Raw genomic sequence first — 18,850 nt, forward strand, 5'->3', positions numbered from 1 at the left:
AGAGCTCTTCTTTTATTAAGAACAGGATCCGTTTCCCCTTCTGCTTTTGGAATATGTCACCAAAGGGACCAGCGCCTTGCAGTAATACAACACAAAATACAAACAAACAAAAGCAACAACATGGAGCGTTAGTCATGTCACAGATGTTACAGAAAATTTATCAGATCAAAGAAATAGCAAAGTCTCAACAAAGCATAATAGCACCATGTGACCGACTTTTCTTGGCACCGATGAAGAGTATGGGAGGTGGAACGATGAGACAGATAAAAAAAAAATTGATTCAAGTCTTTCATCCCTTACTAAAAGCATTAACTTATAAAATGTATTAAAGAAAAAGAGAAGAATGAAAATATAGCCTACATTCTGTTCATGTTTTGTCTCTAGTTGGTGGTTGATTCTTAGGTTGCAGGTGTCATGAAGGCACTTTCCAACAACATACACGGGTTGCTGTCTTTATCTGGGTTCACCGCCTGCATGGGGAGGAGGTTGGGTGCAGCGTGGTTCTGGGTGGCATCTAAAACTGGGAGTAATACCTGTTGATTTCCTGGCAACAGGTTTGAGGAGTATTGCCTCACCGACAAGAAATGAGACCATATGTGTACCTGGTATAGACAATGGATGGATGGATAGTCTTTCTGACCTTGGTAAGATTGGCTCAAAACAATGCTTAACACCTTGTAAAAATCCTCCATGGAAAATTGGAGGTCTCTGATTTACAGACCTAGACATGTGGAAAGGTTGGTTCATCACCTTTATAAGAAGTGTCAGACGCAATTTAACAGCTCCAGACATCTGAGAATAAGGACCAGATGAGATCCCCTCTGAGGACGGCGGTTGTTTTGAGGCTACTGCGATTGGCCTGACGTGTTAGATGTTGCATGGGGTACTTTTGAAATGCCTATGGTGAGGCATGTTGGAGTGATTGACCAAATATTTTCAAAGTCAAGGACAGGATAGTCCATTCCATCTTTCTCCAGTTCTTAAAAGGACATTTTACTGTAAGATCTTGAGAAGAGGGCTCTGACTGATTCTCAAACCCCAGAACTAGATCAGGGTGACATTGTTCAAATAGGAACACTGTTTGGACATCACCACTAGAGGCTTTTTCTACTTCAGAGAGAACCAGGGGCAGACCCAGAACTTGATAAAGGGCCTACATATACAGCCCCTCATTCTCTGGCAAAGCCTCAAGGTTTCCATGATAATAAGCTGGGACATTGACCAATAAGGGTTATATAAGAGGATGTTTAGTTGCTGTTGTTTTTATTTTTTTATTTCCAGTTGGAACAGAGTCTGTAAAGAGTCCTTTTCTGATGTCAACCCGACCTGGCAAATTTAAAACCTCAGTAGAATGAAGGATTAAGCTCATGTGATCTTTGGAGTAGAGGGGACAAACAAGCGAATGAGTCTGGGTTAATCACAGACCTCCTTTCATGAACACGGTGGTTCTTGAGGCGAGCCACTGGGGTTGTTGTGAAATTATCCGGTAAATAAGCCTCATCCCATTTGTAACCTATTCCATTCACAATTGGTGTTGCAAATACACAGACACACACATGTGTGTGTGTGTCAGTGGTCTTCAGGAGGAGAAAATGATGGTTTCCTTCTTTTCTCTCTGAGAAGCAAGTTTCCGACAGTGCAGGTAGACGGAGAGGGGATGTATGAAGGCCAGCAGGTTGAGCAGCGTCAAGCCGATGTTCACCTGCACACACATGAGGGGCGAGGGAGGAAAAAACATTAGAGGAGGGTTCACAACAACGGGAATAAGATGATAAAAGAAAAGGGCATGAAATGAGCTCACATATAAAGGATTTCCACCCAGCGCTCCATTCATCAGAGCAAAGCAGGGATACTGGAGCAGAGAAAATGATGCAGCCAGCGACATGGCAAGACCATAGAGCTTTCCAAAGTGAAATGATGGGAATCTTACCGACAAAACATAGAGGAAACTGAGTTAATAAACCTAAAAAAATGTACACTTTAAGCTTAAATGTTTGCATAGATCAGATAGGAGCTCGTGTCTTGCTCTGGAGGTTTCTATTAAATGAAGGTGATACTCACGCCACGCTGATGAAGGCCGCGATGCCGCCGTAGAGGAAGGAGCGGTTCACCACCTGCAGGACGAAGGTGAGGTACTGAAGCGGCAGGTAGGGGGTGGAGGCACACACGGAGAACAGCACGCACTGCAGCGCCGTCAGGAACAGAGACAGCACAGAGGCCCGCAGGTCCACTTCCTGCTCCGTCTCTCCTGCCACCAAAGATAAAAATATATAACTACCAATGTTTCTGCAAACAATAATGATTATAAGTTCACAAATGTACAAATCTTGGCTTTTAGGTTTACAAATTTCAGACCCACCCTCCATAAAATGCTCAGTAGGTACCTGGAGCCCGAGGTTTGGCCCTGTGTCTGTCCATAATGAGGCCGTTCCAGGGAGCGCACAGCACGGCACACAGCTGGGTGAAAGCAAAGGCATTGCTGTATTGGCTCACTGCACAGAAATATGAACAAAACAGACGATTAAACAGACACCGTTTTTGTTAAATCTCCCACAGTTTCTTCCAGCTGAGTAGTTTTAGTTCACGACTGGCATACTGGATCCCTGATCCTGATTCTTGCTGCATTTCAGCTTCCTCTGAAAATGTTGCTGCATCAGCAGCATCCAAATTTTGCATCAGCATCAGAACTACAACATCTTAACTCAAACTTATTCTTTTTCCGACAAGAGCGGGGATGACTGTGAGGGCGTTACCCAGTGAGGAATCTCCCTCTGTCAGCCTCTGCAGCATGGGGTTGAGGGTGCCGATGAACAGGTAGTGCCTGAACTGCATCACCGACAGCCACAGCAGGTGGAAGATGAAGAACCTGGACAGCAAACACTCACGGAAAGTCCTCTCTGAGAGGGACATAAGAGTGAATAAACCCAGAGAAGACCACTGAACACAAACTAAAAAATAGAAAGTTGGTAGAAATTACAAACCCTGTTTGAAAGGGACAGCGCTTGAATGCAGGGAGTCCTCGTTAACAGTTCCCTCACTTTTCACAGCCTCTAATGCGCCACAAGAGATCCTGCAGACAAGTAAATAAGAATCAGACATGAAAGTCGATGTTTAGCATCTCTTTTTTTAAAAAAAAAAAAAACATAAATCCACAATTCTGTTTTGTCTTTCTCAAACGTGTCTTTTTGGTGCACGCTAGGAAGCGTACTAGCCTGGCAGTAATTCACGACCCCAGTCAACACCATTTTCATCAATCGAAGGTTTTGTTTTCCCCAATTATGTTTAGTTTAGAAACCTGGAAAACTTTATGATAATTCAAGCTTAATTGTACATTTAAACATTAATTGTTTTTTTTTTTTTTGTGCCAAACATTGAAGGTCATCATGTCTTTCAATTAGAGGAGTGGTTGCATAATGGCAGGGACATGAGATAGTCAAAAACGGCTCCAGTTGTTGATACAAAGAGACCATATGTGAAGTTTAAGAAGAAAACGGTTGCATCCATTTATCATTGCTTGCCTAACATGGCGGAGCCCTAACGTTACCCTACACCCTAATGTCTGCTTCCTAATGGTTGCTCAGTCTCTCAACCTGGAAGCACTTTGTCTAAGGAGCTGACTTAGGAAACTATCCAGCTGCATTAATCAGTTCATTTGCTTGCATAATATGCTACATTACATTTACAGATATTCCTGCAAATGTCAGAGAAGAGTGCCCCCCCCCCCCTTCTCTCCATATGCACTGCTGAGAGTCCTTCACCCTAAGTTTGGTGAGTTGTCTAGAAATAGTTCCTCTTGTCATTTAGCGCTGATAAACCAGTCCGGGCGTGATCTAGAGATCACAACCACTCAGCTGACCCATGACTGGTGACGGGACCGACTTGTTGGCTGCCTAAACGTGACTTGTGGTTGTTTCAAATAGCCGCTGTCCCGAGATTTTGACAGAAAAAGTGAGAAACAGGGAGCTGGAAATGCCCACCCGTCTGCAAAAAGCCCAGTGGGGTCTGTGGGTGGTATAACAGCTTGATTTGGACCAAAGAAAGATGGTAAATTCCTCTCAATGTCAATGTTTGTCTGGTTTCTGCTGTAAAGACTGAAAGATGGGGGGAAAAAAACCTTGATACTTTCTAAATTCTTAAATAGTAACATTTTTATCGTCTTGGTTTTTTTGGCTTTTGGTTCAATTGGTGATTAAATCTCGTCAATCTTTCCATTTTAGCTCATTTTTATTTTAGAGTTCATTCTGAATAAACCTGAAAAAATACAGAGAAAAAAATCGATGCGTAGCAGAGATGTGTCCTTGGAAAGGGAAAGGCACTTTGAAAACAATTATTTTACAGAATAACAGTCAGTGTTATTATTATAAGTACATATTAAAATCAAGTCACAGAAGTTAATATTCAATCAAAGTTATAGATGCAGTCAAATTGGGTCTATTACTGCAGTTGTTAAATAAGGTATCCATTTATTTAGATCAGTAGCCTAATATTGCTGTTCCCACCCATATCCATAGCGATGAGGCAGCGGGTAAGGAATGAAGTTTCTAGGCAGCAGGAAGAACGTCCTGAGGATCTGAAGGACGCTGCAGGCGGACAGAAAGAGGAAGGCGGCACGAAGGGAGACGCCAGACTCGTGCAACAGCTGCAGAGACACGGAGACTTAGCGGCATCAATGCATTCTCTCAATCTGTTATGAAAAAGAGAACGGTTCAAAGTGTTTCTCACCTTAATGATGAGGAAGAGCGCTGAGGAAGAATCAAAGGCCCCGTTGTAAAGGTTGATGATGGTGGAGCGATGAGAGCCAAACAAGTTCCCAACCTTCAGGAGGTCAAAATAAAAAGAAATATCTGTTTCTGCATAATGACTGTTGTGCACAAAGAAAACTGAAACGGATATTTTTATTTTTTTCCCCCGGAGGTGAACTTAAAGATGTAGTATCAGATGGAATGCCACACAATGCTATCTTTGATTAAATGTTAAGGTTTCCTGTGGGGGACCTTTGGTCTGTCTGCACAAGATCATGAGCTTGACCAGACAACAGTGAATCAGCCAGAAAAAAACGCCGTCAGAGAATCATTTCTTCAGAAACTGGGTCATGGAGAAGTTAAAAAGTGGTTCCTGATCATGTGTCTTTTCTCTCTCTGCCTTCAGGGAATAAATCACTGAAAATAATATTTTTTCAGACATCTCCCTCCCAAATAAAAAGTTGTTCAAAATGATGAATCAGAGGAGAAACTTCTGCTTGATTTTTTTGTCCTAAAATGAAAAGTAGGTTACGATACACTCAGTTCTTGTTGTGCACAACACTTCAAGGCATTTTGAGTTATTTGCACAGTTCAGTCGCTCTGCATGTTTTTTTTTTAGTATAAGGATGTTTTTTTACTTTCTCTCATGGAAGGATTAACATATTGATAAATACACAACATAAAAAGTATGTAGATAAATCGGTTCGAATCTCAACACTAGCAAAAAAAAATGTATGAGTAAGGAATTTATGCAGTTTTTCTATTTCTTGAAATTGAACTTTTGCTAGAAAATTTGCAATGGAAACGTAAGGGAGGAATTAGAGCAGAGATGGAGCAGAAATCCTGCTATAACAATGGCTCTGGACAAACCCTCCTGTCTTCCAGTACTAAGTTAACCGTCATGGTGAGCCTGGTGAACAAAAGAATGACTTAGCCGTATCGAAAACTGCATGCTGGATAATAAATGCCACACAGGGCCAGATGCTAGATGACAGTGATATGCTGTTTGGACCCAGAGAGACACAAGAGTTTGAGGGATTGTTGAGGGGTTGCATGTTTGCTGATGAAACGTCGATGGAAAGACATTTTGTGTCTGAAGAGCAGAAATACATGCAGACAGTATAACGTCCTGATAAAACCCCAAAGCTGTATGTCACAGCTCTCAGAACTCTTGCTCTATGATTGCCTTTTTGTTTTTGCAAGCATTGATGCCTGTTGCTTCAGCACATGCCTTCAAGGCTTTCAAAAAAAAAATTGGTGTGAAAAAGTAATTGCCCTTCTTTTTTTTTTTTGCTTTGTCAGCACACTTAAATGTTTCAGATCGATTGACAAAATTACGTATTATCCAAACCAGCCCGGCCCTATGTGAAAATCACTTTGAGTGTAACTCACCCGAAATCAACTTTTTTTTTTTTTTGCAGATAAACCGTATGCATGTACCTAAAGGTGCCACTACGATGCATTTTTTCTTACGTTTTCATGCAAACTTATTCATTTCTGCAATATTTGTGTTAAACCTCTTCTTAATGCTGCCCCTTTTAGCATTAAACGGTGACTATTGCAGTTAAATGTACCTATTGGTTCTAAGAGAGCATCAACAACTTGTCCAGTAGGTCACAAAAGAAACCAGAATCAGAAATCTCTGCCAGCATAATTTGCCTCAGTTCAGCTCAATGTTGATGATTTAAGAATAAAAAAAAATTACAGACTGGCCGAAAATGGCAGCCCTGGTAGAATTGCTTGACCAAAACCCCGCTTACCCAAAGGCTGTCTCACATAAAAAAATGAAAAGATTTTGCTGATCATCAGATTTTTCAGCAATAATTTTGGAGAGCTTTAAGTACAAACATATGTGACAAAACATTCAGCTTTTATTTTCCCGCCCCTTATAAAGTTCACAAGTTTCCAGAGTGTCCTGTAAGTTGCACTCATCCCTAAAGCCACAGAGGCAACCGTTGAGGCGTTGCTAATTTACGGTTTTCCAGTGAAGGAAGCCCTTCCACTATATAAGCCTGTTAAAAAGCCACAGGCAAGGCAAGTTTATTTATAAAGCACTTTTCAGTAACAAGACGATTCATAGATCAAGTCTTGTCTGACTCTGTGTGAATTTAGCAATAAGCATAAAAAAACAAGCGGATGTTATCCTCGGGAAAAAATAAAAAAAGATGTGTGAAGCACTTTTCACAGAACTAAAAGTTCAAGAAGCAAAAGCCTGTGGTTCCTGAAGTGCTACACAGTGATTAACTATTACACTGGCTCCCTGTATCTCAGAGAATAGACTTTAAAATACTTCTGTTTATAAATCCCTAAATGGCTTAGCACCTAAATACATCACAGACTTGTTATCAGCGTATAAACCCTCCAGACCACTAAGGTCTTCTGGCTCCAGCCTACTCTGCATACCTAGAACCAGAACCAAACACGGAGAAGCAGCATTTAGTTCCTATGCTCCCCTTATCTGGAACAAACTTCCAGAAAACTGTAAAGGTGCGGAAAGCCTGAGTTCTTTTAAATCAAGATTAAAAACACATTTGTTTAGGATTGCCTTCAACTGTTCTAGTTAACTGAATCCCCACTTTTTTTGTTCTAATTTCTATCTACATTTTATTCCTACTTGCTTTTATTCTGTTTTAATTTGCTATATTTTAATCATGTAAAGCACTTTGCATTGTCCCTGTACTGAATTGTGCTATATAAATAAATTTGCCTTGCCTTGCCTTGCCTATTCCTGATTCTCCAAGCAATGAGCTGCTTTTCCAATTGTGCTACCTTTCTGCTAACACATCCATCCATCCATCCATTCATCACACTCGCTCATCCATGCAGCGTTGCAGTGGGGCTAACACCTTTCTCTAGCAATCTGGGCATTGGGCAAGCGGCTAAATACACCCTGGACCTGCTCCAGACCAACAATTTACAAATCCTTTGCTTTCCCAGAGACAAAATACCAATTTATCACACAGACTCAGTCAGAACCACATGGGTGTTTTCTCCACTCTCCCTACAAAAGCAGGCCTGGTGTGCCTATCAATGTTATGACCGTCAAATACAAAACCCAACATACCTGCATGTTTGAGATCAGAAATAAGGTGCCTCCCACAGCTATGAATGAGAAAGCTGGGAAGAGCAGGTAGGACAGTGCTGATGGGACAAGAAAAAAAAAAGAATAAATAACAGACATAACAGCTTTTTTTGACTACTTGAAATCCCCATTGCTATTCACCTGGTGAGGAGAATCCCACCATCAGGGTACCCGTAGTGTAAAGAAATCTGGTGGGAGACGGACATGTTTAAGAGTAAAGCTGGTCATGTAAAAGTGAACAGCATGGATCACATCGTGTAATCACTCATCATTTGCAAGGACTAAAAGAAACGTCTTGTTGGTGGTTAAACTGTTTTTAAATGGATTTTAAGTGGAAAAGGTTTTATGAGCCTGCTGATCCGGAACTGATAAGCGACGGCTATGGAAGAGGAAACCCTTTAATCTTTTGGAGCAGATGAGAAATTAGATTGGGTCTTTTCGCGGAAGTTTTCATGAAAGTCTGATGAAGTCTGGATTACTGCTGGAGCTTAAACCACCGGAAAATAAGATTACTGAACCACCATTTTATTTCTAGTAGAAGTAGGTTTTCTTCTTTGTTCGTTTGACCATATTTTTTATTAATTATGTTTATTACTTACATTGCTAATTAGCAAATAATTATAAATATGTACTAGTTTGATTAATAATAGATAAGGACTTTGAATATATTAGTAGGTGATGATGATTTTCTCGTATTGTCTAGATGATTTGGTTTTATCTCCAATTGTAAATATATCATAGATCTAAAAACGGACTAAGCTCCTGATCTCATTGCGATCGTTGTCAGGGAAGGGAAAGGATTCATGGCATAATGATGAAAAGATAGATTGACTGATTAATAATGTAATTGTTTGATTTTTACAGCACTTAGATCAGCTACATGAGGTTCAGAAGCGGCTAATGTTGGATTAATACAGGTTATAATTAGCTACTGTAATAAAAGCTCCTCTTGCAAACTGTCATATGCTTCCACACGCGTAAGTCTGTGATACGTTAAATTTAAAAAAAATCTGCTATTTGACACATACCAGGGACATGCTATCTGCACATATAAACCGTATTACTGTAATATGGTAATGCTGAGCTTTCTCTCAGCCCTGCAGAGCAGTGATCTTCCTAACGTGCCTGAAGTGACAACTAAACATGTTGCGGCACTAATTAGAGTGTGCATCTAACTAGTGAATCTAAAAGTTTGGGATTTGTTTCGGCCATGCCACTTAGTTTGAATCCCATTTGTGAATTGTTTTTCATTAGACCAGTGAATCTGAATCTTTACTGCTGATCAGCTGCAGGATATATATATATATATATATATATATATATATATATATATATATATATATATATATATATATATATATATATATATTAGATTAAACAACCTTTAAGGAGGTGTAAAGATTATTACTTTTCATTTTTGGTTTAACCTATTCATATTTTCAAAGGTTTATTAGCTACCGAGAGAATAGAAATATGTTTATTTAGTGGTCTCATTATAAGCACTTTCTAGCATACATTTCACCAGACAAGAATCTTACTTGACTTAAGATTGAAGAAACTCAAACTCAAATATTTCCTTTTCTGGTTGTTTCTAAGTATTAGATATTAGATAAACATCAAATGACAAGAAGTTTGACAAATCAAAAGATGAACCGAGTCTTGTTTTAAAGAAAACGATCACTAACACATCATCATTTGGATTTAGGAATCGTATTTCGAGTGGATGCACTTTGCTCTTGTTCCACACCAATCAGACCTATGAACCATCTCTTGCTTTTTGTCTTCAGTGATCAATGTTTGCCCCATTATTCGACAACCACACATCAATAATGGGGGACTTGAGTTTGATGTGAAGGTGACGTGTGCTAACCAGCAGCTTTACATCCGGGATTGCCATCTATTTAGCCTAAATCTACCTTTTCACAACCATGTTTGATCATGGGGATGGATATTAGGGGTAAAGTGCAGTGTTGGATTTTTTTTTTTGCTATTTAATATTTTACATTTAGGCCACAAAGTTCGAGGTTTGATCATCTACGCAGGGCACATCCGTTCCATATTTTGTTCGGTGTGTCCTCTGAATTGCATTGTGTCAAATAGCAAACGGGAGTTTCTAAGGCTTTCTTTTAGCAATGGTTTTCATTTTACCATTCTTCTACAAAAACCAGGCACAACTAACTAGCTGTCAGGTCAACCTAACATAACCTTGGAACCTTGCCACCTTGCAAATGGTTGGAACTAATCTCTGGAGTGGCTTTTTACTTTCTGAACCTGGATTCCCCCAACTCTGCCTTTAATTCTTCTGCAGTCAGTTCAGGTTTTCTTCCAGGATTGTCCTGAACTGACCTCCACGTATTTTCCCATCGAGTTCGCCCAGCTTCCCAACATCTCACAGCATCAACACGCCAGCATCATGCTTTGCCATGGGTGTGATATGTTCAGGTTTACGCTCGTTAAATGTTCTCTAACAAACCTGTGTGTCCTTCACAGAAAAGCTGTATTTATAATACAAATACAAATATCTGATTTTTAATTGTAAAAAATGCAAGAAATATGCAAGATTTCCTTTTTACTTTACCATTAAATGCTATTTTGTTTTGTCCTACCACATTAACTCCCAGTTAATTACATTACAACATGAATGGATTTTGTATGAGGACTTTTACGAGGCCTGGAAAGTCTCTAAATGAGGGAAGGTTTTAGAAGAGCATGTGCAAAAGAAATAGGTGTCCTGTGTTTTATCTCGATGTGCTCACATTGCATAGAGTCGAGCCACTGTCGTGCCGAGGTGATCAAAGAGGAAGCCATTGGGCAGCGTGAGGCAGTTGTTCAAGAAGGTGGCGATGGTGAAAATAAGTGAGAACTGTTCATCCTGGGCACTGCAGTCTATTGGCAATTCGGAGAAAAACATAAACAAGACAGAGAAGCATCCAGATGCATAGTTGATATATTGGTAATTTACAACAATGCAGTAATAATCACATTTAGGAATTAAAATGTAACTAATTATGTTGACTAATCTTAGTTTCAGACTTTAAAGCGGTGGAGACATCAAACGGACCTAATATCTGAGTGTCGTTGTCTCCTGTTGTGTTGAAGCACAGTGAGCTGAAGTAGCCGTCTGCCTTGAGCACAATAACAAGAGACGCCCATCCAAAGATGGCTCCGGCAATGCACAGACACTCCACCAGCCCCGTGACGAAGGTGAGGCAGCGTCGCACCGACAACTTGTTCTCCAACACCTGCATGCTCACTCAGACGCAGGTGTTCAGCAGCACAAAGCTCACAAGCTCATTCACACAAGCCCTTTTAGGTTTCTCCTCCTGCCTCCTAGGCAATCTAGACAAGAAATACAATGTTTCCAGTTTGTTGGTTTCAACAGCAAAAACACAAAAATCTGCAGTAGTAACCCTTTTTCTACAGCAAATGCATGGAAACCTTCAAAAGACACCAACCTTTTGTCAAGTTGCAGTTTTCTGTTGCCTACTGAGAGTCTGATCGCAGCTTAGGATCGTCTCCCTGAACGCTCTCAGCTACCACAGCTTCGTTCTCTGGTCACGCTGTCTCACTTTATACAGATCAGCTCATCCCTCCGATTCCTTGCCCCAGAGTTTCCTCCCTCCCCAATCTTCTTCTCCCTGAGAGAGAACACTGTTCTGTGCAACAGAGGAATCCCTCATCCCCGGGGTGTTAGTGGCTGTGTGTAGAATATTGCCCACCGCGGAGAGTCACGCAGCCAAACCACAGAAGCCATGAGACGTGCTCTATAGATGCGGACGCTGCAAAGGCCTCGATACGCAGCTTCAGTCAAGGCATCATGTGACGGAGACACTGTCCATGTGTATGCAGATGCAAATGTAGATATGCCTTATCAGTATATAAAATGTGTCTGCCATTTGAGGCAGTAAAAGCTTGACTGTGTTCACAAGGATTTGAACCACTTGATGTTGAGTGTCAGAAGAAAAGCGGCGGTGGGTCAAATGAAGGCCTTTCAGATGTTTGATAGCTTTATAACGATGAAGAGGATACAAAGTCACGGACTTGACAGAGTGGACCAGTTAGGAGGCAGTAACATCAACCCGAACTGGGAAATACCAAAAGATGGATGGGATTATTGATCAACATGTTCTACCAAGTTACACTTTGCTCTAAATGGTCTGAATCGGACTCAGCAGGCCCAAAGGTGGGAGGAAAATGATAATATAACAAATAAAAGTTGCTGCTGCAAGCTGTGCTCATCCAGTGCCTCTTCACTTGTAAAGAAAATAAATCACAGCTGATGTCTAAACCGTTAATGGAAAAAGTATAACAGCTGTAGACAAGTGAATTTCACATCATTATCAATTTCTAGGCGCATGCTTTGGTACATTTTCATCCATGAAGTTGTCCCTGGACTGTTCCTTCTTTTTTATCTTCCTACATCTCAGTTAGACAGTCCAGCCACAGACTTTACGCTCAGGACTTTATCTCCTTTAGTGTTCCTTTAGGATGATCAGAACTAGGAAAAAGTTACTCTGCTCCCTCTACTAGGTGGACTCTACAGCACAATCGGAAACAATCCACGTTGATTCCTCTGGAACAATTAAAATTTAGTTTAAGAAAATTTTTGAAATCTTTCTACAAAACTCAATCTTCTTTCTAGGTTGTATTTTATTAGCTAATTTATTTTAATAGTTACTGTGTTTGTGACTTTTTAGGTTTTTGTTTTATCAGTATAGATCTCTCTTGTAAATGAGATCTTGGATCTCAGTGAAACAACCTGTGCAAAAGAAGGTTAAAGGTGAGATATTATGATAAATACACTTTTAGCACATTTTTGTAGGACACAGACAGCTAATGGTTAGCATGATGCTATTATGTATCGAAAATCCCCCTCGGGATGCTAGTGCTATTACTATTTTATTCTTTTTAAACAACCAAAATGTCTCCTAGAAGTACCTTACAAAAAACAATACTTTAGATATATAAAAAAATAACACTTACTAGCAGATGTGTCTAAACAGCTGAAAAGATATAACAACTTAACTTTCTCTAAGGTAGTCCTGTAGGAATAGTCTACCATTCAGAAACCGCTTGCTGCTTCTTTGCTGGTTCACGGTTTCTAAATAACTATTAAGTGTACAGATATACTTTATAAATGTGGCAGCCATGTTGGATTTATAGTTATGACTCAGTGAGCAGCCTCTGAGTTTCTGAATCCTGACAATAGTTGGAATTTACCAAGGCCACTCAGTCAGGAAGATGCCATTACTCCAAAAGCAACATTAAAAGCCAGAGATGTGCTGTAGTCGGATGAAACTGAAATGTTAGTGTTTGGTCAAAATGACCACCACTGCATAGGAAAAAAGGGAAACCTTGCAGGCCTAAGAATACCATCTAATTGAGAAGTATGGGGATGGCAGTATCATGTTAAGGGGATATTTTACTGCAGGAGGGTCTGGTGCATTTCACAAAAAAGCGTCTTAAAAAAGAGGTTATGGAAATTGTGAATGAAACAGCCCAATATTTGAGCTAGAAAATAAAGTTTGGCAAAAAGAGGTCTTTAAATGTACATAAAATATTGAATGTACATGAAATAGTATCTAAGGATGCTAAAAAAGGTTTGAGCCAAGCCTTACAGTTTAATATGTAGGTCAAATAAATGTAAACTTCGGTAATCCTAAATGACCTAAAAGAGGAGATGGGCAGTTCTGATTTATTGAAGTAGATATGGAAAAAAAAGGAAAAAAAGTAATGTGCCTACTAATAACATCTATACATCTGGTTTCCAACTATGAAGTCAAAGATTTTAAATCCTGTGTAAAGGAGCATTATTTCCCCGCTGTCCAGCAACTTGAATTTTGAGAATAATGATGTTGCCCTTTTGGTTTAACATTCTCTGTCAGCAGAAAGAATTGCCTTCAGTAAAACAAACATTTAGAGACCACGTATTTCGCTTTTATTCAGGTTGGAGGTTTGTATGTCATACATGTTTATCAGTCATGTTTCATGAAAATAATGGTACAATTGCACTTTGTGTTACAGCAGATTATCTCAATTCACAGCAGCAGGAGGATAAATCCCTTCATCATATACGCCATCAAAAGATCCATTTTGTTCAGCTATAGTAAAGTACTTTTTTTTTTTTAAATCAATACATCTTCAAAATAATACTGATCAGCTATAGTTTGTCCCTTTGTGATCCTTTACACGTTTTACAGCAGTATAGCACTATAGCTTCATGATTTATTAAAAAACATAGAAATGATAAGAGTCCACATAAGGGAAAAAATATTAGTCAATCTTAAAAAGGAGAAAAGTTGTTGCTGATCAGATGGAAAAAATCTGCTGTGCAACCAGCAGAGGGCAGAGTTGTTTTCTCTCTACAGAACTGATCAAACAGTTAAAAAGTTGCTTTTATGTTATTAAAGTCCCTTATGAAGTCACTTAACAGTGTTTTTCCCTTGTTTTTTTATTTTTAAAAACTTACTCTGCGCAGTTTCCCTTTTGGCAAAAAATATCAGGTGGTAAAAAAACACAAGCACGAGCGTGTAACAATACAAACATTTTACATCAGAGAGAAAAAAAAAATGCACCTCCTGTGTAAAATATCTCAGCACCACACAACTAAATATCAGTACTGATGAAGAACTCAACAAGTGCTGCAAAACTGCAAAATAGGGTAAAAAGAGTTACTTCAGTCATCGGCTAACTGAGTAAACACATAAAAACAACATTGTTGCAATAATGTGAAACTTGAAAAAGATAAAAAAGAGAAACAAACTTTCACTTCTTTTGGAATCTGTTCCTCCTCACATTTAACTTTAAATATCTTCGTCCCGACGTGACAGGGAGGGGCTGTGTAGGGAAGTGTTCAAAGTGCCAAACCACGATGGTTTCGGGAGGATTGTTGTTCCACATTATTCAAGATTTATGGATTTAATTTGTGACTAAACGCAGTGATTTACTACATGCTGGACTAAAACCCTTCACATTTTTGTTCCTTTTTCTACATTTCTTTCTTGTTCTTATTATTTTAACAGACAAACTTTCCCTTCATTATCCCGGAGCGTACCCCGCCTCTCACCCAATGACCACTGGAGACAGGCACCAGCCTCCCCCTGAGACTCTCTACGAATAAGCAGGTATAGATAATGGATGAATAGATGGATGCTCCCAGAGTTTAGCAGAATATAACACTACACGGTGAGGGAGCATTCATGGATGGCAGGTTCTAATTCAAACCCCATTTGTAGAATGGTTACTTTTATCCTAGAAAAAGACCCTGGTCCATTATGATAGTTATTTGTCCACATGTAAGGTTTCAATGATTTATCATCAGTTATGCAGGTTTTCTGTATAAACATCACACTTGTGTTAATGTTGAAGTTTCATACTAAAATGCAGAGTGTCGACAAAATACAGGCCCCCGTATTATAGATAGTGGCATGGGGGTGGGGTAGGTTTTGGTCTGAAATTAGCTGTTGTTTTAGGGCTTTAATCCCTTAACTTGACACCTTGGACTGTCAGGACTTGTAACTTCAGGCTCCTGAGCATCTTCCCTTAGACGTTTAGGCCAATCTATAAGTAAAACTCTGGCTAAACCTAAGCTAGGTCGAAACTGGAAATTTTCCCGTAACGTACTGAAGACAAGTTTCTTTTAATTTCTTGTGAGGAAATGGTGTCCAGCCATGCGAGAACCTAGCCTCGTGAGACCATCCTGATCTCGCGAGGTTTCAAGGTTTCACTCGCAGATCAGTCTGGATACTCTCCGTTAAAGAAAATTTGGAGCCGTTCACCAAACGAACGTCCAATCAGCGTTGGCTTTGAGGCGGGTTGAGGTGTGACGCAACGAGAAGCGCGACAGTTCAGTCTAAAGAACATGGCGGCTTCAGCCGATGAAACTAGCGTTAGCGTGGCTATCGAGCAAGTTTTATCGGAATTACAGAGTATTTCTTTGCTGAGCTAACGAGCCTTTACCTGCAGCAGCAAGAGTAGCTTGGCTTGTGGTTGTGTTTTCGTTGTCGCTCTGTTACGAGCGACGACGAATCTGATTGGTTTATTTGGCCCGTCTATCACCAACATAGGCCAATCAGCTGACCAGTATTTTCGCCCCTTCCCAAAATTACTTCAACGGAAGGTTTCCAGATGGATATGCGGAGCAAATCTATCTGGCGGAGTCAGGTAAGCGAGAACCAGCTGATAACACTGTGAGGTGGAAAACTTGAACACAGATCCTGTTTTACGCTCTTTAAGATGAGGCTTAGCTCCTTGCTCTCTCAGAGGCGGCCTTTCGACAGTGCAGGTAGACGAAGAACGGATGTATGAAGGCCAGCAGGCTGAGCAGCGTCAGGCCGACGTTGACCTGCACACACACGTGAAGAGGGAGAGGAAGGTGGCCGTGAGACGAGGGTTCACAGCTAAGCTAGCATGGAGCTAAACGGGTGAAAACTGCACTCACGTATAAGGGATCTCCGCCCAGAGCTCCTTTCACCAGAGCAAAGCAGGGATACTGGAGCAGAGAAAACACCGCAGACAGAGCCATGACCAGACCATACAGCTTCCCAAAGTGGCAGGAAGGAAAGCTACACAGATCAAACAAACAAGCCACAAGACATTTAGGATATGATCAGTTCAACTCATCGACAATCAAAGCAGCACCAGACAAAGCTCCCAAAAGGAAGAGTCTAACTGGGACCTATTGGCTTTTTGATGCCATTGTTCCCGGTTTCACAAAGGTGCGGCAGCTGCAGAACTTCAGGATGTCTGAATTAGCGTGCTGTGGAACAAAGTATCCAGCTCTGGAGCAACACAACTGTGTGCAGCTGCAGACATAAAACTATTCTTGTTGCATGCTCGCTTAGCAGGAGGAGTTGCTGCAAACGAACAGCTCAATGCAATCAGCCCGGCTGCATTATATTGATAACTTTTAATTTTATATAACCAGGCGTCAATCTAAACAGTCCTGTAAATGGCCTGAGATGACATTTATTCCAAATTCCTGTTGTATAAATAAACTGAGAAGAATGGAAATTTGAATTTGAAATTCGAGTAAAGAGGTACAGGCAGTAACCAAAGCATCTAAACAGTGAGTGAAGGTCAGCAGATATATAGACGGTGCCTTTTAGATGCATTAGACAGCATTAGCAGCACTTCATAGAGTTTGCATGCTGTAGGATGGCTGGGTTGAGCCAATGGTCAGTGTCACATGTAAATAGTGGCTAAATGCAAATAGATATGTGAGGGCATCCAGACATGTTCTACGCTGTTTTGGGAAGAATTTGCAAGACTAAGCCAACCGAGGCTCACGAAGATCTAAAATGTGACTCCTAACCAGCTCTATGATGTGCTGATTCTGCCATCTAGTATAATGTACCTATGAAACCCACGAGGTGACCATTAGTTATTGCTTTTACCGTTAGATGCTCCAGAAACTGCCGGTAACGCATCACTCATGATACCACCACTTATGGAGACGTTAGCTCTCTGGTAATCAAATCGTTTTATTAGAAAAGATGTGTCGATCAGGGTTGCTTGTCATATTCGAAGGCACCTTTAAAAAAACAACATTTAAGCAGGTTCTAAACATATTTTTAACTAAGCCCACATTTGTGCATTAAAACTATTTATTTTTATTGGTTTAGTATGATATTCCATTCTTAAATGTTGTTTTCAGTAGTCATAAGCAGAAAAATCAATGGAAATGAGGGCTTGAAAACATCAATCTGTGTGTAATTAGTCTATATACTAAGTTTCACCTACTTAATTGAGTTACCGACATTAAGGAATGTTTCAATAATATCCAAATGTATTAGTTATGAAGATAGATATACACAATGTTTATAATTGTTTTCACATGTGAACAACAAGCTGAATCTACCACAAACAAAAGAAAACATTTCTGTCGCACCAAATACAAAAAATAGAAATTCCAGCTGTCAAATGTTAGTCTTTACGGTTCAATTATATTTCTGTAAAATAACTTTCACAGTTAATCTCGGCTCTTCGGTGGAGAACATCGTGACGTGTGTTCATACTCACGCCACGCTGATGAAGGCCGCGTTGCCGCCGTAGAGGAAGGAGCGGTTCAGCACCTGCAGGACGAAGGTGAGGTACTGAAGCGGCAGGTAGGGGGTGGAGGCACACACAGAGAACAGCACGCACTGCAGCGCCGTCAGGAACAGAGACAGCACAGAGGCCCGCAGGTCCACTTCCTGCTCCGTCTCTCCTGTGAAAATACAAGTATGGATCCTCCTGTGACGTTTAAACTTGCAGCTGGAGTTTGCAAATAGAAAGAAGTGCGATTGAAGCAACAAAGACAGAATAAATCCCTTTCCTTCGCGTTTGCATGTTCCTATTCTACCCAATGACAGCAGAAGTTTCATAACGTCACAACTAAAACCTAAATCTTGCACGCACAAAAAAGCGGTGTTGTCAAATATGGTCATTTAGCAACTCTGTTTTGTCATTTCTGGCCTCCGTCCGTACCAGCATGAATTTTAGCTGTTTGCATCCGAAGAGCAACTCTGACTGGTTTAATTTGGTTTCCAGTCACGCAAGTGCTAAATGGAGAGGGTAAAGTAAAAAGGAAATGCAATTGCAAAAAGGATTTGAAAATGCAAGGTGAAATGAAAACGGGAAATGGAAAAAGAAATACCCTTTTAAATATTTGATAGTGAAAATTATAATCTGATTTATGAATTGCAGTTTCTAAATCTTCACTTAGAGATCAGATTTGAAAATACATTTTCAAATTGCAGTATTTAATAATGGATTAATAAATACATCTTACAATTCCTTTTTAATAGTTCAATTTTAAAAAAGTGCAATTACAAAACGCTTTTGTAATTTTGAAATGGTTGTTTTTCGTTTTCAGTGACTCTTATGGTCTTCCATACAGATAGAAGATTTTAAATTTTCAGAGGATTGCTTTCTAACCATGTAAATCCCAGTTAAAAACACTCTTATTTTACCTGACCTATAATAAACTACACCTGCAACATTCTTATTCAGATATACCAAGTAGTCTGATTATTTTAATAAAAAG

General features: G+C 40.0%; 2 protein-coding genes across 2 annotated transcripts in view; both read right to left on the bottom strand.

Moving 5' to 3' along the window:
- On the bottom strand, window positions 1-11,561 carry LOC105932665 (solute carrier family 43 member 3-like). The gene is made up of 13 exons (XM_036127124.1): window positions 11,280-11,561; window positions 10,886-11,163; window positions 10,581-10,710; window positions 7,966-8,012; window positions 7,807-7,883; window positions 4,723-4,815; window positions 4,500-4,639; window positions 2,982-3,070; window positions 2,754-2,897; window positions 2,385-2,492; window positions 2,062-2,248; window positions 1,802-1,925; window positions 1-1,702 (listed from the first exon to the last, which is right to left on the bottom strand). Exons 2-13 carry the CDS (start codon window positions 11,070-11,072, stop codon window positions 1,580-1,582), a joined length of 1,449 nt encoding a protein of 482 aa, XP_035983017.1. The 5' UTR covers window positions 11,073-11,163; window positions 11,280-11,561; the 3' UTR covers window positions 1-1,579.
- A 2,178-nt stretch (window positions 11,562-13,739) lies between these two features.
- The window catches only part of slc43a3b (solute carrier family 43 member 3b), an 18,185-nt gene continuing 13,074 nt past the window's right edge, over window positions 13,740-18,850 (bottom strand). Inside the window, exons 11-14 of the mRNA XM_036127123.1 lie at window positions 17,845-18,031; window positions 16,265-16,388; window positions 16,000-16,168; window positions 13,740-15,504 (exon numbers count right to left, since the gene is read on the bottom strand). Coding sequence (XP_035983016.1) covers window positions 16,067-16,168; window positions 16,265-16,388; window positions 17,845-18,031 — 413 coding nt within the window. The 3' untranslated portion in view covers window positions 13,740-15,504; window positions 16,000-16,066. The remainder of the gene's footprint in view (window positions 15,505-15,999; window positions 16,169-16,264; window positions 16,389-17,844; window positions 18,032-18,850) is intronic.

This window comes from Fundulus heteroclitus, chromosome 23 (assembly GCF_011125445.2).
Source record: "Fundulus heteroclitus isolate FHET01 chromosome 23, MU-UCD_Fhet_4.1, whole genome shotgun sequence".
NCBI classification, from domain to species: Eukaryota; Metazoa; Chordata; class Actinopteri; order Cyprinodontiformes; family Fundulidae; genus Fundulus; species Fundulus heteroclitus.

Excerpts from the sequence above, each read along its gene's own strand:
- LOC105932665 (XM_036127124.1), bottom strand. The coding sequence starts at position 11,072 with ATGCAGGTGTTGGAGAACAAGTTGTCGGTGCGACGCTGCCTCACCTTC. Across the intron at positions 4,816-7,806 it reads TTCTGATCTCAAACATGCAG|GTTGGGAACTTGTTTGGCTC; the intron begins GTATGTTGGGTT and ends GACCTCCTGAAG. Across the intron at positions 3,071-4,499 it reads CCTCATCGCTATGGATATGG|GATCTCTTGTGGCGCATTAG; the intron begins GTGGGAACAGCA and ends ACTTGTCTGCAG.